Source organism: Bison bison, unplaced genomic scaffold, assembly GCF_000754665.1.
Source record: "Bison bison bison isolate TAMUID 2011002044 unplaced genomic scaffold, Bison_UMD1.0 scf7180017864317, whole genome shotgun sequence".
NCBI lineage: Eukaryota > Metazoa > Chordata > Mammalia > Artiodactyla > Bovidae > Bison > Bison bison.
The window spans coordinates 3,430,418-3,457,048 of record NW_011494889.1 but is presented as its reverse complement, the minus strand read 5'-3'; the positions used below and the strand labels follow the sequence as shown (position 1 = coordinate 3,457,048).

At 36.4% G+C, this 26,631-nt stretch overlaps 1 protein-coding gene across 4 annotated transcripts in view; it reads left to right on the top strand.

Moving 5' to 3' along the window:
* ENAH (enabled homolog (Drosophila)) overlaps positions 1-26,631 on the top strand; it is a 164,560-nt gene that overhangs the window by 122,727 nt on the left and 15,202 nt on the right. For 2 of the 4 annotated variants that reach the window (XM_010852854.1, XM_010852858.1), the window contains 9 exons: positions 9,591-9,895; positions 11,764-11,874; positions 13,819-14,123; positions 15,110-15,255; positions 15,413-15,470; positions 16,257-16,305; positions 18,832-18,898; positions 21,462-21,524; positions 24,653-24,731. In XM_010852854.1, coding sequence (XP_010851156.1) covers positions 9,591-9,895; positions 11,764-11,874; positions 13,819-14,123; positions 15,110-15,255; positions 15,413-15,470; positions 16,257-16,305; positions 18,832-18,898; positions 21,462-21,524; positions 24,653-24,731 — 1,183 coding nt within the window. The remainder of the gene's footprint in view (positions 1-9,590; positions 9,896-11,763; positions 11,875-13,818; positions 14,124-15,109; positions 15,256-15,412; positions 15,471-16,256; positions 16,306-18,831; positions 18,899-21,461; positions 21,525-24,652; positions 24,732-26,631) is intronic. The other 2 variants (XM_010852855.1, XM_010852856.1) reach the window with 2 other exon arrangements.

Genomic DNA, 26,631 nt, shown 5'->3' with positions numbered 1-26,631 from the left:
CCTTCTTCACAGTCCAACTCTCACATCCGTACATGACCACAGGGAAAACCATAGCCTTGACTAGACAAACCTTTGTTGGCAAAGTAATGTCTCTGCTTTTGAATATGCTATCTAGGTTGGTCATAACTTTCCTTCCAAGGAGTAAGCGTCTTTTAATTTCATGGCTGCAGTCACCATCTGCAGTGATTTTGGAGCCCAGAAAAATAAAGTCTGACACTGTTTCCACTGTTTCCCCATCTATTTCCCATGAAGTGGTGGCACCGGATGCCGTGATCTTCGTTTTCTGAATGTTGAGCTTTAAGCCAACTTTTTCACTCTCCTCTTTCACTTTCATCAAGAGGCTTTTGAGTTCCTCTTCACTTTCTGCCATAAGGGTGGTGTCATCTGCATATCTGAGGTTATTGATATTTCTCCCGGCAATCTTGATTCCAGCTTGTGTTTCTTCCAGTCCAGCGTTTCTCATGATGTACTCTGCATATAAGTTAAATAAACAGGGTGACAATATACAGCCTTGACGAACTCCTTTTCCTTTTTGGAACCAGTCTGTTATTCCATGTCCAGTTCTAACTGTTGCTTCCTGACCTGCATACAAATTTCTCAAGAGGCAGATCAGGTGGTCTGGTATTCCCATCTCTTTCAGAATTTTCCACAGTTTATTGTGATCCACACAGTCAAAGGCTTTGGCATAGTCAATAAAGCAGAAATAGATGTTTTTCTGGAACTCTCTTGCTTTTTCTATGATCCGGCGGATGTTGGCAATTTGGTCTCTGGTTCCTCTGCCTTTTCTAAAACAGCTTGAACATCACACACATATATATTTTAAAAAGAATGAGTGTAAAGAAATGTACTTAGAAAATTTTTTTGAAACAGCATTAATTTTAATAATAGGAGGCTTGAAAAATAAGAATGAGGCAATTGTCCTGAAAATAGCAGTAAAAGAGATAGTATATGAGGGGAAAAAAATTAAGATCAGATTAGGTGGCACTCCATCTAAATAATAGGAATTTTAGGAGAACAAGATCAAAAATGTGAGGAAATGGAACCTGCAAACAAATAATATAAGGAACTTTCCTGGAATTCAGTGACCTGATCATGGTCAGGGGTGCTGACTTCTTCTGAAAAGGGCCTGACAATAAAGGTCCTAGACTTTGTGGGCCACAAGGTCTCTGTGGCATTAGTTCATCTCTACCCCTGTAGCTTTGTAGGATGGGCCAAAATTTTCTGGGGGAAAGAAAAAGAATAAGCAAACAAACAAAAATAGATCACCCGATAATATTTGACCCCATTGAGAGGGTCTAGAGTTCTGATGGAGAGTTTGGGTTAGGTATGGAAAAAAGAATCAAATTCTGAAAATAGCCATTTTTAACACCACTGTTAAGAAAGGAATTGTTCTGGAAGGTAAATATGGTCAGCAAGAGTAAGTTAAGTGGCTGCTGATGTATCCAAAGTCATGACTTTATGGAGAATAAGTAAGGTAAGATTTTTAGGAGGGTTAGAGGGTCTGGGAATTAAATCATTTATGTAGTCTAAGTCAGTAGATAACTTCTAAATCTGAAAGACTAAGAAGTATTAGTTCTAAACAAATAAATTAGAAACATAAATATCAAGTGTTGAATGTAGTTGTTTCTGGGGAGAGGAATCAGAAGTAATGAAGAGTTGAGAAGAGGATTAGTGTGTTGGATTCAGTTCAGCCACTCAGTCGTGTCTGACTCTTTGCAACCCCATGGACTGCAGCACGCCAGGCTTCCCTGTCCATCACCAACTCCCAGAGCTTGCTCAGACTTGGGTCTATCAAGTCAGTGATGCCATCCAACCATCTCATCCTCTGTCATCCCCTTCTCCTCTTGCCTTCAGTATTTCCCAGCATCAGGGTCTTATCCAGTGAATCAGCTCTTTGCATCAGGTGGCCAAAGTATTAGAGCATCAGCTTCAGCATCAGTCTTTCCAGTGAATATTCAGGACTGATTTCCTTTAGGATGGACTGGTTGGATCTCTGCTATCCAAGGGACTGTCAAGAGTCTTCTCCAACACCACAGTTCAAAAGCATCAGTTCTTTGGTGCTCAGATTTCTTTATGGTCCAACTCTCACATCCATACATGACTACTGGAAAAACTATAGCTTTGAGTAGATGGACCTTTGTTGACAAAGTAATGTTTCTCCTTTTTAATATGCTGTCTAGTTTGGCCATAGCTTTTCTTCCAAGGAGCAAGCATCTTTTAATTCCATGGCTGCAGTCACCATCTGCAGTGCTTTTGGAGCCCCAAAAAATAAAGTGTCATATTTCCACTGTTTCCCCATCTATTTGCCATGAAGTGATGGGACTGGATGCCACTATCTTCCTTTTTTGAATGTTGAGCTTTAAGCCAGCTTTTTCACTCTCCTCTTTCACTTTCATCAAGAAGTTCTTTAATTCCTCTTTGCTTTCTGCCATAGGGTGGTGTCATCTGCATATTTGAGTTTATTGATATTTCTCTTGAGAATCTTGATTCCAGCTTGTGCTTCATCCAGTCTGACATTTTGCATGATGTAGTCTGCATAGAAGTTGAATAAGCAGGGTGACAAAATACAGCCTTAACGTACTCCTTTCCCAATTTGGAACCAGTCCGTTGTTCCATGTCTGGTTCTAACCATTGCTTCTTGACCTGCATACAGATTTCTCAGGAGGCAGGTCAGATGGTCTGGTATTTCCATCTCTTAAAGAATTTTCCACAGTTGGTTGTGATCCTTACAGTCAAAGGGTTTGGCGTAGTCAAGAAAGCAGAAGTAGATGTTTTTCTAGAACTTGCTTCCTTTTTCTATGATCCAACGGATGTTGGCAATTTGATTCCTGGTTCCTCTGCCTTTTCTAAATCCATCTTGAACATCTGGAAGTTCATCTTCACGTACTGTTGAAGCCTGGCTTGGAGAATTTTGAGCATTACTTTGCTAGTGTGTGAGATGAGTGCAGTTGTGCAGTAGTTTGAGCATTCTTTGGCATTGCCTCTCTTTGGGATTGGAATGAAAACTGACCTTTTCCAGTCCTGTGTCCACTGCTGAGTTTTCCAGATTTACTGGCATATTGAGTGCAGCACTTTCACAGCATCATCTTTTAGGATTTGAAATAGCTCAACAGGAATTCCATCACTTCCGCTAGCTTTGTTTGTAGTGATGCTTCCTAAGGCTCACTTGACTTCTCATTCCAGGATGTCTAGCTCTAGGTGAGTGATCATACCATCATGGTTATCTGGATCATGAAGATATTTTTTGTATAGTTCTTCTGTGTATTCTTGCCACCTCTTCTTATCTTCTGCTTCTGTTAGGTCCATACCATTTCTGTCCTTTATTGTGACCATCTTTGCATGAAATGTTCCCTTGGTATCTCTAATTTTCTTGAAGAGATCTCTAGTTTTTCCCATTCTCTTGTTTTCTTCTATTTCTTTGCATTGATCACTGAGGAAGGCTTTCTTATTTCTCTTCGCTATTCTTTGGAACTCTGCATTCAGATGCTTATATCTTTCCTTTTCTCCTTTGCTTTTTGCTTCTCTTTTCCCAGCCATTTGTAAGGCCGCCTCAGACACCCATATTGCCTTTTTTGCATTTCTTTTTCTTGGGGATGTTGGGAATGGTCTTGATCCCTGCCTTCTATACAGTGTCTTATACCTCTGTCCTTAGTTCTTCAGGCACTCTGTTAAATCTAGTCCCTTGAATATGTGTCTCTTCCACTGTATAATCATAAGGGATTTGATTTAGACCATACCTGAATGGTCTAGTGGTTTTCCCTACTTTCTTCAATTTAAATCTGATTTTGGCAATAAAGAGCTTATTATCTGAGCCACAGTCAGCTTCTGGTTTCAGTATTGACCATGTGGTGATGTCCATGTGTAGAGTCTTCTCTTGTGTTGTTGGAAGAAGGTGTTTGCTATGACCAGTGCATTCTCTTGGCAAAATGCTGTCAGCCTTTGCCATGTTTCATTTTGTACTCCAAGGCCGAACTTGCCTGTTACTCCAGGTATCTCATGACTTCCTACTTTTGTATTCTAGTCGCTTATGATGAAAAGGACATCTGTTTTGGGGTGTTAGTTCTAGAAGGTCTTGTAGGTCATCATAGAACCATTCAACTTGAGCTTATTCGGCATCAGTGGTTGGGGCATAGACTTGGATTACTCTGATACACAGTATTGTTCTTTACAGTGTCAGACTTTACTTCCATCACCAGTCACATCCACAACCAGGAGTTGTTTTCGCTTTGGCTCCATCTCTTCATTCTTTCTGGAATTATTTCTCCACTCTTCTCTAGTAGCATATTGGACATCTACTACCCTGAGGAGTTCATCTTTCAGTGTCCTATCTTTTTGCCTTTTCATCCTGTTCATGCGGTTCTCAAGGCAGGAATACTGAAGTGGTTTGCCATTCCCTTCTCCAGTGGACCACGTTTTGTCAGAACTCTCCACCATGATCTGTCTGTCTTAGGTGGCCCTAAGGAGCATGGCTCATAGTTTCATTGAGTTAGACAAGACTGTGATCCATGTCATCAATTTGGTTAGTTTTCCATGAGTGTTGGATTAGTGTTTTATTATAAACTTTGTAACACTTTGACCTTTTAAACTATTTTACAAGTAATTTTAAAATTTTTCATGAGGGTAAAATTGAGTTGATAAAATCAATAATTACCTTAGATGTTAAATCTTATCAGTCCAATACTTTTGCTGTAGTGAGATGATGATAGTATAGTTTTCTATTCATATGTTGTGTGTCATTGGTTAATACCAATTTCTGATTCCTGCTCATACTATTAATTTGGCTTCCTTGGTTGACTGATGAAAAAACATATTCTAAGAAACATGAGTCAGTCCTGTGTCAGTCTCAGCATAGAACTTAATTTAGTTAGTATCTATAAATAGTTTGCAAATCACCACTACTGCCTGAAAGTTATAAGAGGGGAGTAATATCCCCCGCACAGAAGTAGGAGTTGCAGCGATGAGAGTGTACTGTCCTCAGGTTAGCCTTCAGAGGCAGGATGGACCAAGAGTTGACCGCCTTCTCTTGTGAGTATTGTCTCCTGTCTCAGGAGTTTTGTAATTTTAAAAACTTTATTATCTTGTTTAGTTTTATCCATTGTTTGTTTGTTTACTAATAGAGATTTGAAATGCCCACATTTTATTTATGTGGTTTTATTTTCTGTCAAATGTTGGTAGCATTAGTGTTACTGAATGTTAGCAACCTGGAGCATTTTTCCTGATCCACTCTCCTCCTTTATTATGTTGAAATTTAAATTACTTTTCATTTACCTAGTGCTATTTTTTTGTTATACATAAGGCTGAATGAAATGTATTTTCAAATTTTTATATAGATTGTGCTTGCTATAAGAAAATTAAATCTTTGAGTTAACATAAACTAAATATGTATTCAAGTATATAAAAAAGCTATTGATCTTATTGTTGCCTGGTGCTTTACAGGCAACAATTCTCTTTACATTTGGGGGTAACTCTTCTCGGGAAGAAATAGATATTTTGGTGGTGGGAAGAATTTTTCCCGATATTTTTAAATGCTCTTTATGACTATACTGTTAGTCATTTGCACTGTTTTTTTTTGTTTGTTTGTTTTGTTTTTTTATGAAAAAATATATTTTCTCAGAAACTTTTAAATTGCTGTAAAATGCATATCCAAAAGAAAAATTAGTCTCCAGAATGTTTCCATCGTTCAGAATTAGGGCCTGTGTACTTTGAAAAAATTTTCAGTTGGAAACAGTCATTTGTAGTCAGAGCTCTGGGAAGAATCATGTGCATTTCCAGTGTGTGAGTTGGCAGTGATATTTCTAAGAAAAGCGGAGTTTATAAATTTGGAAACTGTCCCCCTAAAAAGATATACAAATGTCTTGCTTTAGAAGTCAAAACATGAAAGTCAGTAGATTTATTTATACCATCCAATTTAGGTGGGAATTATTCATTCCACTATGGATTTGTAAGCCTGAGATTTTGACACACAACTTGGGAAAATATGTTTAGATGTGTTTCCTTTCAGTGAGCGGGCTAAAAATTAGAGACTTCAAACACTTTTTCTTTCTTGCATCTTTCTTCCTTTCAAATCAAAAATATAAATAACAGAATCTCCTGCTGCTGTAGGAACCGCCTACTTAGTCTTCTGTCAGTGAACTTGGATGATCTTTCTGGCCTTGTGCTCTTTTCTTACATCAGTATATTCCTTTTCTTTCATAGCCTGAAAACCCAGGTATTATGACATGTGCAACTGTTATTTTAAGTCAGGATACATTGGTTGGTAATGCCATTATTTAATAATTCTTTCAGATTCACTTTAGTCATACCTGGCCTTCTGCCTGTGCTTTAAGCTTATTTTTTGTGTTAAAAGTGGTCTAGAGAAGCAGCCATTAACTGGGGGGTTAAAAAAAAACCAAGAACTTGGATGAGAAATGAAATGTAGTCTTAGAGTACTATGTGGTTAAGCTGTTAACAGCGTTTACATTATCATATTAATAATGTAAACTCTGAATGAATATTGATATAACCAAAAATCAGTATTTTCCCATGACTATATTGAGAAAAGCCTGTGTGTGGTGAGGAAGTTAAGAGATATCTTATGTCAGTTGACATATTTTATAAAGTTAAAATAATGAAAAGAACTGACATATCTAAAGAAACAGCCAAAAGAGTTGACAGTAATTATCTCTGATATGTTGGAAACTGAGATGGGAGGGTTGGAGCAGTGAACTGCTGTTTTTTTCTTACAGACTTTAAAAACTACGTGCTTGTATTATTTTGATAGAATAAAATGTAAGAGGTAGCACAGGATCGTAACAGAGCCTAATAAATTGAATATTTTAATCATAGATCTTAGTACAGCTACATTAAAAGTTAAATACTTTCCCCTAGCTTCTGTTTTCAAATATATTCTAATTAGAATAATATGGGTATATCTTTTGTCTTCTCGACCCAGTAGGTTGTTTAGAGTATTGTATTTAATATGCTCTTATTTTTTGATGAGTGTTATGAATTTCAAATGCAATATAAGCCCTACCTGTGTTTATTCGTTAGATGCTGGTTATTCAAAAATAATAATTTTGTCTTATTATTAAAAACATTCTTCTGAATACACCTTATTTCTTGCCCTCATCCCTACAGTGATATCATTATCCCTCAGAAACTTTGGCAGCTAGTATTTTATCAAATAGTATAATGAAGTCAGTAATGTACCCTAAAAATCAGATTTTATTGTCAGTATTTTTAAGCAGCTATTTCTCATAAGCAGGACTACCATAGATGTCTTCGGTTTTTCTCTTGCATTTACTGAGTATGATGATCTGTCCAGAAAGAAGCTCTGTGTTTTTGTGCTAATAGGAGAGGGCTTGGACTTTTCTTTTTGTTTAATAATCAATTAAAGAAGCATGAAAGAGATTTATGGAAAGATTTTATTGGTTTATTGATACTACTGGGAGGAACAAAAGACAGCATACACATTTCTGTCATGTAGCACTCCCTCTAGTCAGAACCCAGTCAGCTTATCAGTCAGTCCAGGGAAAGTCTCAATTTGAAATTTCCAAATAATTATTACTATAGCTCACATTTACTGAGTGTTCTTATGCTCCAGGTACTTATTAAAGAGCTTTCACGATACTATCTCATTTCATCATCCTGCCAGTGTTTTAAAATATTTTATGTGTAAGATGAATATAACCTTTTATTTTAAACCTTGGGGCACGTTAATTTTTATAACAGTTTAATTGTTTAAGTTGAGCTGGATACTTGGAGACATCTTCTTGCTCTGTTATATTATGTATGGAAGGTAAAAAGCAAAGTATTTTAGAGCCACACGCAGGAGGCTTCTGCAGGTTTTAGTATAATTGCAGATATTTTTATAGTCATCATTTGAGGTCCTAGAGTTGAGATTTTTAGTCGAATTGAATATAAATACTGAGACAGTCTATACTTCCTTAGATAAGGAGATAAAAATATGACTTTTTCTAATTTAATGAAACATTGATAGGATTGAAAGCATAGGCGTTGGCAGAAAGGGTAAATTAAACAAAGTGATTCTAAAATTTACCTAGAAAGAGTTAAATATCTGAGAATCATCTAGAAAAACTCAAAAAGAAGAGTAATAAGAATGGCTGCATCCTAGTAAATACTAAAGTATACTTTGGGTATCAAAGCATCAAGATATTCGTGCCTTGCCAGACAAGCAGATCCATACTCCAGAACATTCTGGAAGTTCAGTAATAGTCAGCACATGTAAAGGTGACATCTTAAATCAGGGCTATAAACTATCCAATAATAGGTGCTGTGATATAGGTCACTTCTTCACATGTTAAGCCCAAGACAAATTTCATATGAACTAAAGGCTTTTATTGTAAAAAAATAAAAGTATGAAAAGAAAGTGTTAGCAACTATATAATCTTTTTGTGGGACGAGGCTGCCTCAGAAGGGTATCGAAAGCAGGTTACATAAAGGAATAATATTACTCGATTTTCTATATAAAATTAAAAGCCATATTACAAAATAACACTTTTAAAATCAAAGACATAAAGCCATAATAAAAGTTAATACCTATGACCAATGTGTGACAAAGCATTGTGACCTTTAATATAGAAAAGAATCTTTCAGAGAAATATGGAGTATTAACTCTCCCAAGAGAAAGCTGATCAAAGAACATATGCAGTCAATACTAATATAAAAATCAGTAAACAAATTGTAAAATATTTAACATCAGAAGTAATTAAGTGAAAATTGTTACATGATTAGCAGAGATTAAAAACAATGATAGTGAAAGGAAAGAAAAGTGGATATTCTCATATACTGTTGGACTGCTGGCTAGTGTTAATTGGCACCGCTATTGCTGAAGACAGTTTGGAGCTGTATATCAAAATTCTCGATATTTATATATTTTCATCTAGCAAATCTGTGTGGATGGTGATGCTTAAGAAGCAGTTAGAAAACAGTTCAAAGATACGTGAGGATAAATGTTTATTGCCATATTAGTAATAGTATTAGGCTAACATATTGTACCATAGGAGACTGCTCAAACTGAACAACTGAACAGTGGAACACTACACAGGCATGAAAAGTATAAGGCGCAAAACTTTACTTAGTGCGTCAAATACCTTTTACAATATATCAAGTGGGAGAGAGGAAAACAGATTTCAGAGTGGTAGAGAAATACTCTGTTTCATTTGGTTTTTGGTTTATATTCCTCATATTCCTTATGTATTTTTACATGCGGAAAAGTCTGGGAGCGTGAATGTCAAAATGTTAATTATACTGACCTCTGGATGTCTTGGTCATTAAAGTGGTATGTTCAGTTATTTGTTTCTTTGGACCACTTTATTCAGGAAAAGTGCAAGATAAAATGTGATATTAGTTTAATGTGCTGAAGCAGCGAAAATGATCCTAATAAGAGAAATTTTTTTCATTTGTATGTAACATAAGCTGTCTCTACTGAACATAGTCCTTCTTCACGTGGAAAGAGAGATGTTGATTGCATGGTCTACACTGCTTTGTATTTAAATCAGAAATAAGGTTCTTGTAGGTTCATTGTGAAAAGAATGGGTTTTTCATTGTGAGTAGCCATAATTGCCTACTGTTTACTTGCTTAATTTCAGGCAACTGCAAGAGCAGCAACGACAAAAGGAGCTGGAGCGGGAAAGGCTGGAGAGAGAAAGAATGGAAAGGGAGAGAATGGAGAGGGAGAGGTTAGAAAGGGAAAGGCTGGAGAGGGAGCGGCTGGAACACGAGCAGCTGGAGAGAGAGAGACAAGAACGGGAACGTCAGGATCGCCTGGAGCGGGAGAGACAAGAGCGGGAGAGGCTGGAGAGACTGGACCGGGAAAGGCAGGAACGAGAGCGGCAGGAGCAACTAGAGAGGGAGCAGCTGGAGTGGGAGCGAGAGCGGAGAATATCAAATGCCGGTAAGAAGTTTACAGACTGTTCTGTGTTCCTGATGTCTGAGCTTGGTGGTGTTTGGTGGAGTCATAATAAATTAGGAAGAATATTTAGCATTTGAGATTCTTGGGATTAAGCAGTACGATTTGAAATTAGAAAAAATATGTGGTGATTGCTACTTTATCTTTTTTTTTTTAATTTCTTTCTGTGTTGCTTTTATTGCTTGGAGACTTAAAGCTCTTGGAAAATTTTATCCTGGCATTCTAATTCTTCTAACTGCCTATAAATTGGCTATAAAGTGTAAATTATTTTCATGGGAAATTTTTTGTGTTAGATGAATTTGGAATATATTTCCCTTTTGAGGTTGGTTCAGTTTTCTTGAGTACTGTAGCTTTCCAGAAATTTGCTGGATTGTGTTCTCAAGTTTTTGAAGGAGGAATTAAAAACAGCAAGTTAAAAAATACCATCTCTAAAGCTGACTAGTAATGTAAACGTATTTTAATATTGTGAAAAATTAGTGAAAATTACTAAATATGGAATTTTATTGAAGGACATAAGGGTAAAGATATGACTAAAAATTTGAGGTATTTTGACATTCATTAAAATTAACATTTATTATAGGATTTAACAATTTTTCTATTCCATATGATCTATATCTAAAGTCTCAATGTGGGTTGATTAAATATTGATTGGTTTGTTGAGTTAATTCATTTGTTTTGATTGCCTAGTTATTTTCTGGGATTATAGTCAACATAACTTTTCCACAAATGATCATTGAATTTGGGGGCTTCTAGCCCTTAATGATGAACTTTTTTGCTAGTTTCTCTATTATTTTTAAAAAGCAACTTATTCTTCTTTGTGATCTTATTCATGTAATGTTAATGTCCTTTTAGTGGATAAAATAATGAAGGTTAAGACGACTGTATTTTTTTGCTGCAAGAATAAGCTAATCAGTTTAATTTACTGATCTGTTACTTGATTTAAAGAAAACATACCGTCTTTTGGATCTCAAAATTTATTTATAAGTTAAAACGTTCTTGAGTGAAGTCAGGTATTTGCACATGTGCTTTAATTCTCTGGAACTAACTGTAGTCTACATTTGTACATTTTGTCTGAATGCTGGTTTTGTGGCTTTACTAGCTCCCTTTTTCTCTCTCCTTTTTTATCCTGTCTTTCGCTGCTGCTTTCTACCTCTGTCCAGCTCCATCCTCCGACAGCTCCCTGTATAGTGCTCCACTTCCTGAGTATGCCAGTTGCCAGCCTCCTTCAGCACCTCCTCCATCATACGCTAAAGTCATCTCAGCTCCAGTGTCAGAGGCCACTCCTGAATACGCTGTAGTGACCGCTTTGCCACCTACTTCCACACCCCCTACACCACCACTTCGACACCCCGCGACACGTTTTGCGACATCTCTAGGTTCTGCCTTCCACCCTGTTCTTCCCCACTATGCTACAGTTCCTCGTCCTCTGAACAAAAACTCTCGACCTTCTTCTCCTGTGAACACACCCTCTCCTCAGCCTCCAGCTACGAAGCCCTGTGCCTGGCCTACTCCCAATTTTTCACCCCTTCCTCCGTCTCCCCCAGTAATGATTAGCAGCCCCCCAGGCAAAGCCACGGGTCCAAGGCCTGTCCTCCCCGTCTGTGTTTCTTCTCCTGTGCCCCCGATGCCCCCCTCACCAACAGCGCCCAGCGGGCTGCTTGACTCTGTCCCGCACCCCGTGTCTCCGCCGCCTACCTCAGGGCCAGCAGCACCGCCGCCGCCGCCGCCGCCACTGCCTTCCCTCGCACCACTCTCACACTGTGGATCGCAAGCTTCTCCTCCTCCACCTCCGAGCACCCCTCTTGCCTCAACTCCCTCATCCAAGCCTAGTGTTCTCCCTTCTCCCTCTGCAGCTGCCCCTGCCTCTGTGGAGACTCCTCTAAACTCTGTGCTGGGAGACTCCTCTGCTCCTGAGCCAGGCTTGCAGGCAGCCTCTCAGCCGGCCGAGACTCCAGCCCAGCAGGGTAAGGCTTCCCTTATCGCGACTAACCGCTAAGCCCTTGAAAATGTTCCACCCCAGACAGCTTCACTTCCCTAGAAGAATGGGGAGGATGGTTTTGAAAAAGTTGAAGGTGGGTTTCTTTCTGTTGGATTGATTGCATTTGGAGGATCAGTAGGAGGAATTTCCCTATTGAGCTAGATTTGGGTTCTTCTGCAGTGTTGGAGGTGTTTTTCCGTGTTTCAGGGTCTCTGTACATTTCTCTGAATAATCCCTGGGAAAACATTACTAGACATATTAATCCACACAATAAATATATAATCAAACGTGTCTTCCTTTAATTTCTGGGAAATAGAGAAATTATGTTTAGTACCCAACTGTAGTCATTAGATGTATGTCATCCAGGAGTCTCCTCTGGGACAGTTCTTATCTTGGACCCTGTTTCTTTTTGGCCCCTCCTGTATGCATTGGGCTTCTCGTATCAAACTTCCAGGGGTGGCTGCCACCCTAAACCATGGGGAGCATCCCAACTTTGCACAGAGTGGGGAGAGGGCAGTCGTGATGTATGCCCCAAAGGATTCCATGGTCCAGATTGTAAGACGTAGCAGCCTATAGGGATAGCTGGGAGATGGTAGCATCCTCTGCAGTCATCCCCCTATTCCCCATGCTCGAACTTTGCTGTCTCGGTGACAGGGAAGGGGGTTATGATCTTCTAGGTGTGGATTATTCCTAAGTAGAGAAGGACCTGGTTCTGTAAGTAAATAAAAAGATTCCTAGCAACCACTCCCTTTTTAAAATAGGATTTAGTGAGAAATTCAGGAAGGAATATGACAAATTTGTACTTACAAAGAAGCAGTTTTGTAGTCTGGATTTAAGCACATCTTAAAAAAAGATCTTCGTTCTAGGGGTCTTGTTATCTCCGTATATATATTTTTTATGTTGACTTGGTGAATTTTGCTTAAACATTGCATCACAATTCTAGTAGATGCAGTTCAGTATCACTGTGAAAGTAGTGCTGGACAGAAGAGGCAGAGTTTGACAAGGTCAGACAGCCCACCTCCTGTATTCTCAGAGTTCTGTTGGAAGATTGACAGCCCATCACTGTTTTTCTGCCAGGAGTTTGTCGTTTCAGCTTGTGTCACTGTTCAAAGTTAGCACTTTTGAAAAACTCAACCACTCAATACGCAAATAGCATTTTATTTGTTCTAAAACATCCCTTTAAGCCTTCAAGGAAGGGGAAGGACCTACAGGGTCAGTCTCCTGATTTTGTTCTTGTCCACTGCTTTGTGATTTTACAAGACCTGGACATTCTCCCACCCCTGTCTTCTAGGCTAAAACTCTGTACAAGTTCTGTGTCTCCTGGTTATTTTAATAAAGTAAAGATTCCTTTACTTCGGTTATTCTCAACTCTCTTGATACACTGTATTTAAGTATGGAGTATTTTTGAGATGCTGGAGCGTGGGACCTGCCCTTCTTTCATGGTCTCAATTCAGCCATTTTGGAAAGCAAGTAAACTACATGTTTCATTAGTGTAGGATTTATTATCTCAACTCCGAAGGTTTATCCAGATTATTTTGGGTCTATTATTTCAAATAACACTAACAGCCGACCTATACGTGTATTTCTCTTTCCAGTGATGCTACCTCCATCCCGACCTTTATAAGCATTTATTTTATTTACCAAATCCCCATGAACCAAAAAAAACCTAATTAGACGATCTGTTTAGAAGTTCTGTTACTTAAACTCTACGTTTAATTAGTTAGCTTAAGATTTGGCTTTAAATTTTAGCATTTTCTAAGAAATTTTTTTTGTAGTATCTTTTTAATACTGACTTGGATTTTAACTATGTAAATTGAGCTCATAAATTTGTGATAAATGTTTAATTTAGCATGTCACTCTACATGCCTTTCCTCCTAAGACAGTGTAACATGGCTCTATCATTGACGGTCTTAACATTTCTTCCTCTCAGGCATTGTCTTGGGACCACCTGCACCTCCACCCCCTCCTCCACTCCCGCCAGGTCCTGCCCAGGCACCAGCCATACTCCCTCCCCCACCAGGACCCCCTCCTCCTCCTCCACTCCCATCCTCAGGGCCTCCACCCCCGCCTCCTCCACCACCTCTTCCCAATCAAGTACCCCCTCCTCCTCCTCCACCTCCTGCTCCTCCCCTCCCCGCGTCTGGATTTTTTTCGGGATCCATGTCTGAAGACAATCGCCCTTTAACTGGACTTGCAGCTGCAATTGCTGGAGCAAAACTTAGGAAAGTGTCACGGGTAAATGGATTTCCTAATTCATTGTATTTCTTATGTGTGTCTCATTCTGTCTCAGCATCTAAAAATTGAATTTATTGTATTCTCATTGTATGAACCCTGTGTTATTAACTTCATTGACTAAAAAAATTTGAAATAACTTAAGAAAAGTTGCAAGAATAGTGTAGAATTTCTGTAAATTTGTTACTTGGATTGGCCACTAAGCGTTTTACCATATTTATTCTTTGTATATGTTTTCTTCTGCATAAACTCACACACTCTGTCTGAATTGAGGATAAATCAGAGACACCATGCTCCTATTTCCCTAAATACTGAAGTGTGTATTTTGTAAGAAGAACATTCACCCACATGACCACAATACAATTATCAAAATCAGGAAATTTAATTGATACAATACTACATAATCTACAAACCTCTTAAAATTTCACCTGTTGTCCAATGATGTCTTTTATGGCAATTTTTTTCTGTTTCAGGGTCACTCCTGTTACATTTTGTTGTGATATCTCTTTAATTTACTTTAAAATGTAATAATTCCTCATTTTCCTCTTTCATGATACTGACATTTTTGAAGACAATAATATAAGTATTTTGTAGATCTGGTATTTCTCTAAGATTTGATGGAGGTTATGCATTTTGGGGGACAGGTTTTGCAATTTTTTCCACCAACATAATACATCCTTTTCAATGCCTTATACAAGGATACATGTGATAGCATGTTATGCCATTATTGGTGATGTTAGCTTTGATAAAACTTCCCTGATACATAAAATTACTCCATTGGTTCTTAAGGTTTAAAAATAATACCTAGATGTTTTTATTGACAATATTTTTATTATTTTAAAAATAATACCTAGATGTTTTTATTAATGTCAATAAAAAAAGGATATATCCTTCTGTTTTGAATGTAATATATTAATAAAAGATTGATATATTAGGATTGCCCCACATATGTGTTTATATTCTCATTATGTGTTTATATTCTCATTAAGATGGAAGATGCCTCTTTCCCAAGCGGAGGGAACACCACTGGTGTGAATTCGGCCTCATCTAAAACAGATACAGGTCGTGGAAATGGACCCCTTCCTTTAGGGGGTAGTGGTTTAATGGAAGAAATGAGTGCCCTGCTGGCCAGGAGGTGAGTGAGAAATTACGTGGGTGTGTCCAGGATTGAAAGAATTGTGTTATTTTTATTCTAAGTATAATTTAACTAGATGCAGGCCTTCCTTTTTGGTATAGTTTTTAACTGTTACATGATTTGTTTTAATTTTTTACCTGATGTACCTTTTTCCTAGGAGAAGAATTGCTGAAAAGGGATCAACGATAGAAACAGAACAAAAAGAGGACAAAAATGTAAGTTAATAAAAAAGAGTCTAGTTCACGAGGACTTCCCTGGCAGTCCAGTGGCTAAGACGCCATGCTTCCACTGCAGGGGATACAAGTTGATCCCTGGTCTGAGAACAAAGATCCCACATGCTGAGTGGTGTGAGCAAAAAATAAATAAAAATCAAAATAGTCTGCTGCACCTAAAAGTGTGAGATTCAAGTATAGCTCATGTCAAAGATTAGTTTGAATTTAATTAATTTCAACTAACAATATTTATTTTTAACTCTTCAGATATTAAAAATGGCATCACTTTTTATATATTTTAAATGACATTCTTAGTAAAATGGGTTGAATGTGTGTAGTTAGGGGAAAAGTACTGGAATTCTTACTTATATTTAATTGTGTACCTAAGCCTGCCATTAAAGGAGTGAAGGACTTTTTCCTAGGTTTTTAAAATATCTGAGAGTTTCAGTTTCCTTGCATTTAAAAATGAAGGAATTTGACCAGATACTGGTGGTTATTAGCTGTGCCCTCTCTTCCATTCAGCAGCACATTGGCAGGTGTGGTTCTCATTGAGTGTGCAGTTCTCAGTGAGAACACACGAGGAAGGGAGCCCCGAGGAACTGCAGTGGGGGAGGGAGGAGTTTGGAGGTGGGGCTGGTAGGAAAGGAAAAAAAGCCTAAACTTAGTGTAGAAGAGAGAAGAGACTGATGAAGGCAAAAGTGGGAAATGGCCGAAGGTACAAAGCACCAAATATATGCAGCAGATTTCTAGAAGATATGATGTTATTAATATATATTTCTGTATGTTTAGGAAGACTCAGAGCCTGTAACTTCTAAGGCCTCTTCAATAACTACACCTGGTAAGTTCAGGGGATACATTTTCATCTTTATGAACTTTATCTAAATATTAGTACTTCTCAATTAAAAAAACTCTCCCTTTCCCCATGTTTAGATCAAGTGACTGCTTAGCTACTAAAACGTTAAAATTCTTGGTTCACACTTGAAAGCACTGACTTTCTCCTTTACCTTTTGTGACCCTGAAGCAGCTGTTCATTTCTTGATGACCTTGGGAGATAATATTAAAATCCAAAGTGTTTTTTCTGTGACTTTCTCTGAAAATCATAATTTTTACACATTCTATGTATATTATTGTTAATCACTTGAAGTTACTCATTTAAACAAGGAAAAATATGTTATCTAGATGAAAGAAATACTTTTAATAATTGATTCTTAAAGGCGAGGATTTTGCATGTCATTTCTTCATATTTGACTAAATGACTAAACACTGAACTGCCTGTTTCTCTCCCTACCTAATTTGGAATGAAGTTTGATAATTTTGATGAATTAATATTTAGAGTTAGCCATAGGAATTGACTATAGAGAAATATCTATAACAACCACTCATTCTCACTGAATAGTGATCTGTAGTGGCCTGATTGCTGTATTATAATTAATATTGTAAATGTGAATAATTTTTCCTCTGAATAGGACTCAAATCAGTTTATGTTACCTTCATTAAAAATTCTCTTGTTTGTGATTTACTTATTTTTACCTTTGTCTTCCCAAAATCAGTATACATGCTATTACTAAACCAATGATATTTTAGGACTCAGCTATAATTTAGAGTCAGAGAACTTTTTGGAATTTGAAAAGAGCTATGAGCCCTCTCCCAGGGAAGAAAAAATCATATTTTTATACAAAACTGATCATCATTTTGAAATATTCACTAATTCCCTGAAGGTTATATACAGACTCCTTATCTAATGTATATCCCCTTATTTAAAACATGGAAAACTGAAGCATGGATTTTGCATGTGTTTTTTTGTGTGTCTTTGCACATGTGTACCATTTTTATAAAATTAAGGATTCATTCAAAAGGTCTAGAGGCTTTTTTACTTCGCTTGTTGCAGTCAGTTTTTTTCCTCTAATTGCCACATGTCAGACACCTGCCAGGCCAAAAAGAAGCAAAAGATGAAGTCAGCCTAAGCACAAGAAATTCATGATTCAGCTTGGATGCTGAGACACACACACAAGTGAAAAGTTAATGTTTCATAACCACATGTTGAATATTAAAAAATGTATCACGGAGAAGGAGATTGTATAGTTTGGAGTCACCTGATCATCTTTGTAGGAGAAAATGACATTTTGCCTTGCCTTGAAGAGTATTTCACTTAGCTGGAAGTAGAGGAAGTGGGTATGGCATGGGCAGAGATGGGGAGTTGGAGCTGGAAGAGACTAGGAGACATTACTTCGCCTGTCTCTTCTTTAGTGACAGTGTTCTTATGACCATCCACTGCCTGTCCAGTTGTCCTTCAGGATTCCCCTCTTTTCCCCTACTCTGGAGGTATCTCTTGGATGTGTTTCTGATTCTCTCTGTCATGGACATCCTCATCTGATTATCTGACGTCCACTGGCTCAGTCTGTGGTGGTCAGTGAGAGTGTGTTAGCTGTGAGAATACAGAAGGAGCAATGATTGACTGGTTGATGGACAAGGAGTAAAGCAAGATGAATGATGACTTTGTTTCACTAGATGACTGAAGACAGCAGAAATCTGGAAAATAAGCAGTGCTTCAGGCTTGAGTTGAGAGTGGAGTTTTGCATACGTGCATGCCCATAGGCCAGTGGAGGGGCCACAGCAGAACTCAGCAGTTTTTCAAGCTAAAATTCTGCACAACTTAGACTTGATTCTCCCATGGCCCAAATTTGTTCTTCCATGAGAGGCTTCCACTCCGGATTTCACCTAGTCATCTAGTGAGGCCAGTGACAGCATCAGTGAGGCAGCCCCGGTTAGCAAAAACAGTTTAGAACTTCGTTTTTCAAAACACAATCAACTGAAACTTCAGAGAAATCTAATTTTATTTAACTGGAATTGTCTGCTAAGTCCTAACAATTGGTTGTTTGAAAATCAAGGAAGTACAGTAGAATGAGATAATTCTGAAATACATTTTGAGTTGCTTGAATTTTTTGCCAAGAGGGCTGTTTGAATTTAGATTAAATGTTGAAGTATATGAACACATTAAAGATTCTTTTTATTTGTTTTACCATTGGCACCAAAAATAGTTTAAAAGAGTGTATAGTCTGTACTCTCCCATTCTAATTTAAGCTATCCTTATTAATTTAAAATAATCCCTACGATTTCATTGTAATTAATCAAAATTATCCTACCCTTATTCTTATTATCCTATCTTTATTAGAGAAACTTTTTACCATCTGGTGTATAGAATTACAGTATTGTAAATTTAACAATCTAAGTTCTTCGTAGAGAAAGTTGTCACACTTAGTTGCTTAGTAATTTCTTTTCATTTTGGGATCTGCAATTATACAAATTAGAATCTTAACTCTGGGAGCATATAGGATATCTAACTTAAGTTCTTTAATTTTTAAAGAACCGATAAGAAAACCTTGGGAAAGAACAAATACAATGAATGGCAGCAAGTCACCTGTTATTTCCAGGTAATCAATTTTTTTTCTAAGTTTTATATTACAGTTGTATCTAAGAAATTAACATCTGCATTTTTATCGATCTGAATTCTACCATATGCTTATTATTATCACCCAGGTTGTCTGAAATTTCTAGATAGCTTTTATTCCTCCCAGTACTTACATTTTGAAAAAATTCAAAACAACTACGGAAAAATTGAATATAGCAAACATCCATGTATCCATTACCTAGATTCACCAGTTATTAACATTTTGCCAACATTGGCTTGAACTCTTGTCTACACATGCACACTTTTTTCTCTCTGAATACTTGGAAGGCAGTTTGCAAATATATGCTGCTTCAGCCCTAATACTTGAGCATTTGTCTTAAGAAACAGGATATTCTCTTGTATAACCTCAATATCATTATTACTGTCAATAAATAACATTGAACTTTTGAAAGAAACATAATGCTTTAAACTGAAAAGCAGCTGGAGAGAAAAGGCTATAGTGTTTAAGAGAGAACAGAATAAAACCTAAAATTTTGAATTTATAAAGTAGAAAGATTTATTTTTCAGTTGAAACTTCTAATTATAGTCGAGTTAAGACAGATAATGCCCAGGAACAACACTAGTTAATTCATGTTTCTACAAGTGGCTATGTGTTGCATAGTCAAGCAAATTCAGTATGCCTTAGTCAGGTATACTTTACTGTCATAACTAACTTTGTATTGTAGGTCTTAAACATAGATGAAACATTTTCTTGGTTTATGAGACAGTTTAAAGGACTCATAATTTTCCTAGAAAAAAGTATGTGTCTTGAGACTGAAAATTTTTTTTTTACCTTTTGTTTCTGAGCTATTCGCCTTATTTTTGCCTCATAAAAAAGCAGACTTAACATCTAATTATAGAAGCCTAATTTAAAAAAATACAAGAATAGACCTTATATTGTCACAGGTCGGTTGTACATGAGCTTCAGTCTAAATTTGGGTTGGTTTTTTGTGTGGTTCTTTCTGTTCGTGAGAAAAATTTGGGGTGATGACATAGTTAATTAAATTTCACAAAGAAACTTGGCCTTTTTGAATATATAAAAGCTTTCAGTTTCTCTGTCACTGAAAGATGAATATATTTGACTGGAATTGCTTTTGGTGAACATGTTTCTTCAACAGTGGAAAAACTGCATTTGTGTTCCCAGATACCTAATTGATGTGGCCTTCTGATGTATCTCTAGTAGTAGTTACAGATTTTCTTCAGGAGCACTGTTCAACACCCAGTTTATCAAGCACTGTGCCTTTCAGAACAGACCTGTGATGTGCCGTGTCCTTTGAAGTTGCAAATTGTAACGGGGAGGAATGCCTTCTCTTTGTCACTACTTTCATCCCTGCCTCATTGATAGGGATTCCATAGTGAGCTTGCCTAAAGCTAAACTTAAGTTCATGGCAAAAGTTCTATCATAGACGGGACATGGAAAAACTTCTCCAGGTGGAATGTATGTGTTCCTTGTTCTGGTTGGGTTCATTTAATAAAGGACAGAATATTCTTTCAGAGAGTTTTCAGACTTCTAAAGAAAGTTTGATAAATGTTTTAAGCATTACTATTTTAAAAATATTTTGTATAGATTAATCAAATATGGGTTCTTATTATCCAGTAGTGTATTGTAATCATGTTCTAACTCTGGTAGATGATTTTCCTCTCTTTTCCTAGAGTGAACATTCTAAAATGCCCAATTAAAGAACTGTATTGCTTTTCTTCCTAAATTACTCCCCTCATTCCTTCTGAAAACAAGTATATTAGCCTTTTTTTTTTTTTGCTTTTCTTTAAGCAAAAAAACACTTTATCCTTTACTGTGCAAGGATAACACTTTATCCTTGCACAGTACTGAAAGTATAAATATGCAGTGTCAAAATTATGTTAGTGATAAGATGGATTAATATCCTGTAATATATATTCTGTATTAAGTGAAGATGTCAGACAGTGGAATAAAAGCAAGAATGTTGACCTATGGCTGATTAATGTGAGGTTTGACAGAAAACAACAAAATTCTATAAAACAATTATCCTTCAATATAAAAAATAAATTAGAAAAAAAAGCTCTAAATCATGACTGGAATGTAACGTTGGAAAATTTATGAATCCTTCCCATGGCATTTATTGGGAGCTTACAGATCTTGTATTCAAGATGGAAAAAAGTTCTTTACATGCCTCCTTAGAAGAGCTAATTTTGTATACTTCAAGCTACAGTGATTCTTACTGTGCTTTTTATTTGAGTCTGTAGTTTTATTTATATTCAGTCTAATAGAAATGTCCTGTGTTTTGATACTTGTTGAATTTTTATGTAAGTTTTACAGTATGTAAAAGCAGCCACTACGTAATGATTTTTTAAAAGAATTCTCTGTAATTATCAAGTAAATAGTGTCCTCACATAACTAGACTTAGTCTCCAAATAATCTTTTTTTTTTATATAATTATTTTAAAGTTAATGGACTCCTTTAGTTCTTCTGTTTGCTATAACTAAAAACCTGTAAAACAGTAACAAAATGAGAATTATTTTTAAGAGTTCTATTGTGTATCCCTTTAAATGGTTTTTCCCCTTCATAGACGGGATTCTCCAAGGAAAAATCAGATTGTTTTTGACAACAGGTCCTATGATTCATTACACAGGTATCATCCTGATGTGACTTTGTGATTTGAGACTTTTAAATAACATTTTCAGGATAGGGCTGAGCTTTTTCTACATGGATTGGTAATCACCACAAAGGCGAAATGGCGATAACGTAAATCTTTCATATTTAGCTGTATCTAAAACACCCTTTTAGAAAAAATTTGGAGTGATTTTAGTGAGAAAACTTAATAGTATTCATTTCCCTGCCATCAGTTTATATTTGGATCATGATAAACATTAATGGTCAACATACCTGAAATACGAGAATGAGAATCGAAGTCCACATGTATCGAGAGTGTCTAGCTTTTGCATTTTATTTTAAAAGCCATTCCTTTTAGAAGACAAGGCTTTAAAAAGTTGAACAGAAAATCCTGTCCTGTGTCACTGGAAGACAGGACAGTATTACAGCCACAGTGAATAGCCATTGTGAATAATTTATTATTTGAGGAAAATCTCTTGTTTCCTACGTACTTTGCAGTAAATTGAGTATCTTTAACAACCTAACATCTAATATCCTTGAGCAGATTATTTGTTTTCTAGGATGAGTCCTGTTATACCATTTTTTAATTAAGAAAACTTAGGATATGAACCATGTATTTCTTTCTTAATTAAAAAAAATTGACAATTTCTTAAGATCCTCAAGTGCTTAAGCTATATTTAGAATTAATTTTGCAAAACAGGGACTTAAATAGTTGCAGTATAGTTATTTTATAGGCAGTATCTAGAGGCAGCACTCTCGTTACAAAGTAATAAAAATCCCCCTTTTTTGTTACCAATTATGGTGAAAACCTTAATGATAGAAATAACTGAGATATTATACTCATGTTACTGTATGCATCTGTTTTTTAAAGTACACATCAAGTCTACTGGGAGCATAAATAGTATACGGGAGGTTGTCTTTGGTAGTGAGTAAGGAGTTCTGTAATCAGACTCTATTCGACCACATTGTTATTAGCTACAGTTATTTTCATGCCATTGATGATTAAAATATTTGGCAAGTTCGTTTTTGTTAGCCAGTTAAATTTGCATAAAGTATTTATAATACAGTAGTGAAATAGTTTTTCCTGTTTTTTTTGAGGTGGTTTAATTGTTTTGACCAAAGACTTATTTAGAAAATTTGCTAACACATAGAAAAATAGCATTTAACAATGAGATTTTCTGTTGTAAATCTTTCCAGTTTGCCGCTTTCATACATCGTATCCCCCTGAGATAATGTTGTTGATAAACCTTTTTTAAAAAGTGGTGATTACATCTTTCCTTAAGTATGAAAAGTTCCCCCCTTTAGTTAATTATCATGGTGATGGTGGTGGTGGTGGCGGCGGCGGTGGTGGATTGCATGTTAGCATGAATTAAATTTTTTACAAATTGCATGTTTCCACGATTTCTTAAAATTATATAACAATAATTTTCTGGATTGTTTAGTAAATATGGATATATTTATAACATACTCCCCAGTTAAGTAACAGACTATTGTTATTCACATGATTTTCAAGGATATTCATCATGTAAGTTTAGTAAAAGAAACCAAAACAGTGTTTGTACCAATTAAACGTGAAATGTAAAAGAAAAGCAGAATAAATAATAATTTACTTCTGGAGAGCAGGAACAGGCAGTATGGGTAAAGGAAATGCATAAAAGTCGACGTTTATGATACCTACTGTATAGATTGGATTCTGCAGTGCAGTGTGATTTGCATACTGTGGATCTCAGTGCATCTTAAATGACTGTGGAATTAAGTCACCTCCTCAACAAGGTGAAAAGGCATATTGTCTCAAGAGGAAGTATGTCATATAAATCTTATCCAGCACAGGGCCTTATTCGTTCAGTGCCTCTTGAATGAAATTTTATGAGTTATTATTTTTCTTGTTAATATAAACATAGCAGCATATATGTAGTAAAATTGGTTGAGTTGCTTCACATCAGTCTTTTAAGCTGTCATATGTTTGATATAAACCTCAATGACTCAAGATTTCATCTTCACACACAGTGCCTATGGGTTTGGAGTATAATATGCCTTATAAGAATTGTAAGTTTGAAAAAGTTATGCCTGTTAAGTCTTGGTTCAGATTTCTCACATTGGTATTCTGCAAAGTTGGAAATATATGGCCTAATAGTTTTCATTTGCGTTGATTTGTGACCCTTAAAAAGTGGCCACTTAATATGTACTAAAAGCTGAAAATGAAGTATCATTCAGTTAAAATTCTTAAGTTTTTCCACTTAGTGTTTTCTCTTATTGCCAGAATTGGAGAGGGAGTCATGACTGACTGATTTGATTTTGAAACTTTTTGCTTAAAATATGGCTAATTCTTAAGACTTATTTCTTCATGTAAAATTTTTTAACAGAAGCTCAACTTTTGAAAATGTAATAGTAACTGACAGTCTGCTTCTGTCTCCTTACCCTCCCCCTGTTTTTTAAACAAAGTAAGTTTGTGGAAGTAGTTAGATGACCATTCAGATACCATCTTTATAAAAACTTCATTGGGAAATAGCCATAAAGCCAATTGGATACGAACATACTTTTTAAAACTTAATAACTTATTTTTAACTTAATCATATTTCCAAGATGCTTATTTATTTTGATGCTTGATATGGAATGGAACACATACAAAGAAATCATACTCATTAAGCAATTCCTTCCCCTGCCACTGGAAACCAAGGCATAGAATTTGAAAATTGATTTATACAGAATGAAACAGTTTGGTCTTTATCATTTCACTCTCGTTGGTTTGCCAGATATTTAGTAGATAGCGTACAGTTTCAAAAGGAAAGAACAAGATGGTGTTACTTGGGCTGGGTCGCTGCAGCTGGCCTCCCGTCTGTCCTGGTCATGATGCCACCTGGTACCCTGCCACCCTCCTCGTGCCCAAAGAGCATTGTCTTCTACTCTTTATTGGAAGAGTTTTGTCATGTTATCAACCTTTTCTAATTTTTTTATACTGATAATGCTGTAAAAGTGAAAAATATTTTTGTACATCCTAATTCTGCAACTATTAAGATAATTAACTTTTTAACACGTTTTAAGAATTGTACTGTAATCTGGTGTTGGGTTGGTAAGTTTGTAATTACTAATGAACTCATTAAATATGCTAAGTGTTACTTACCTGTCCTGAAAATTTCATTTGTCCAGACCAAAATCTGCGCCTTCGTCACAGCCCAGTGCCAACGGAGTCCAGACGGAGGGACTGGACTATGACAGGCTGAAGCAGGTGGGTGCCCAGCAGCAGCTTCCCTTTATTTGTACTTGTTCTTTTTAAAAATAACCCCATGTACGTATATTTGACAGGTTGTGAATGTATTTGAAAAGAATATAGACTTGATATTTTTATAGAAATTAAACAGTAGCATTCATGCTGTATTACTTCTTTCAGAGCCTCAGTTTTTGGTTCATCAGTTTGCATAAAGTGCCAGCAGTGGTGGAGGGTAGCGACAGTGGTTTAATGTAATAGGATAAACATTGAATGTAAGTAAATGGCGTACAGTTGTTCAAGAGAAAAAATGGGCTCGCACTCAGCATTGGCCAAAGCAGACCCACCAGGTCTGGTTTTAGCAAGAATGTAAGGAAGATGAGTACTTGCACATATTTCTGTGAAAGGAAGCGGTTTGGGGAAAAAAGTCAATAAGAAAAAGACATTGTTTGTATTTTAGACACAGTATGCATTGTGTTTAATACCTATATACACAGAAAAAAATGGAAGGAGTAATAGTTGGAACCTAGAACTGTTTTAGTTCTAAAAGAGGTAAAATAATTTAAAATGATAGTGTTTTAAAAGATTGGAAAAAAAAATAAAAAATAAAAGATTGGAAAACGAAGGCTAAAGACGTCTTAGTGAAACAGCTATCAGTTTTGTAGACCTGATAGTTATGCCTGTAATGAACAATTTAATCTTTGTCTTCTTATCCTGCACTTCAGAATAGCCTGTAAAGATAACAGTGGTAGTGATCACTATAATAGGCATTTACCGACTATCTGGCAGACCTCAGTGTTATGCATTTGCTAGGTTATTAGCGTGACATTGTCTCCTAATCCTGGTAGTAGTCAGATAACATAGTGTCTCTACTCAAATTGTGCACATCAGAGGTTCAGAGAATTTGAATTTACTCAGTCCCATAATCAGGATCAGAATCCTGTCTTTATCTTCAGAGCCCGCTTTCCCCATTCCGTCACTCATTTTTTAAAATATCAGCAGTTTGGGGCTTAAAAGAGTACCAATAATGTTGCAGTATAATGAGTTCAAAGTAAAAGTTAAATAGGAATTAAAGCAACAAATAGTAACAGTTTCAGATCAGCCTGACTTTTATACTACAAAACTGTTTGAACAGTTCAGTTGAGTTATGTAATTTGAAAACCATGTGGTCATTGATAATCAAGTGCTTGTTTCCTGTGTGTTAAACATGGCTTTCTTTTCTGGAAAAATATCTTGAAGTGGAGCGCTTGCACGCAATTAAAATATGGTCAGTTCTTGACTGTCTGAAGTAGGGGACTTGATGAGAGGAATAGATTTGATTTTAAGACTGATTTAAGTTAATTTGAAAAAGAATATCTATTAGTTCTGTGCCTCAGTTTCCTCACTGGAAAATGGAGGAAATAAACTAATTGATAATTTTCAACCTAATTTAAACGTGAAAAGGTTTTTTTTTTAAAGATGAGTCTTAAACATAGAGCTATTTAATTTTACCTAAGGTGTGCACAGTGCTAAAGAAAGTCATAGAATTTGATAATCCTTCCAAAGGATAGTTGTTTTTCACCCATTAAAATTATCACCTTATTAGCCCTTTTAGCGTTCATGTTATACAATCTTTATTTTTTAACTAGAGGATGTATCCATTATTTCAAGTTGAACTTTAGAAATTTTGCAAAATAAGTAAAGACAGAGTGGTTATCATAGAGGAAACAGGGTCTAGAGCATCACTATTAAATAGAAATATTGGGCTGGCCAAAAAGTTTGTTCAGTTCAGTCACTCGGTCATGTCCAGCTCTTTATGACCCTATGGACTGCAGAACGCCAGGCTTCCCTGTCCATCACCAACTCCCGGAGCTTTCTCAGACTCATGTCCATCGAGTTGGTGATGCCATCCAACCATCTCATCCTCTGTCATCCCCTTCTC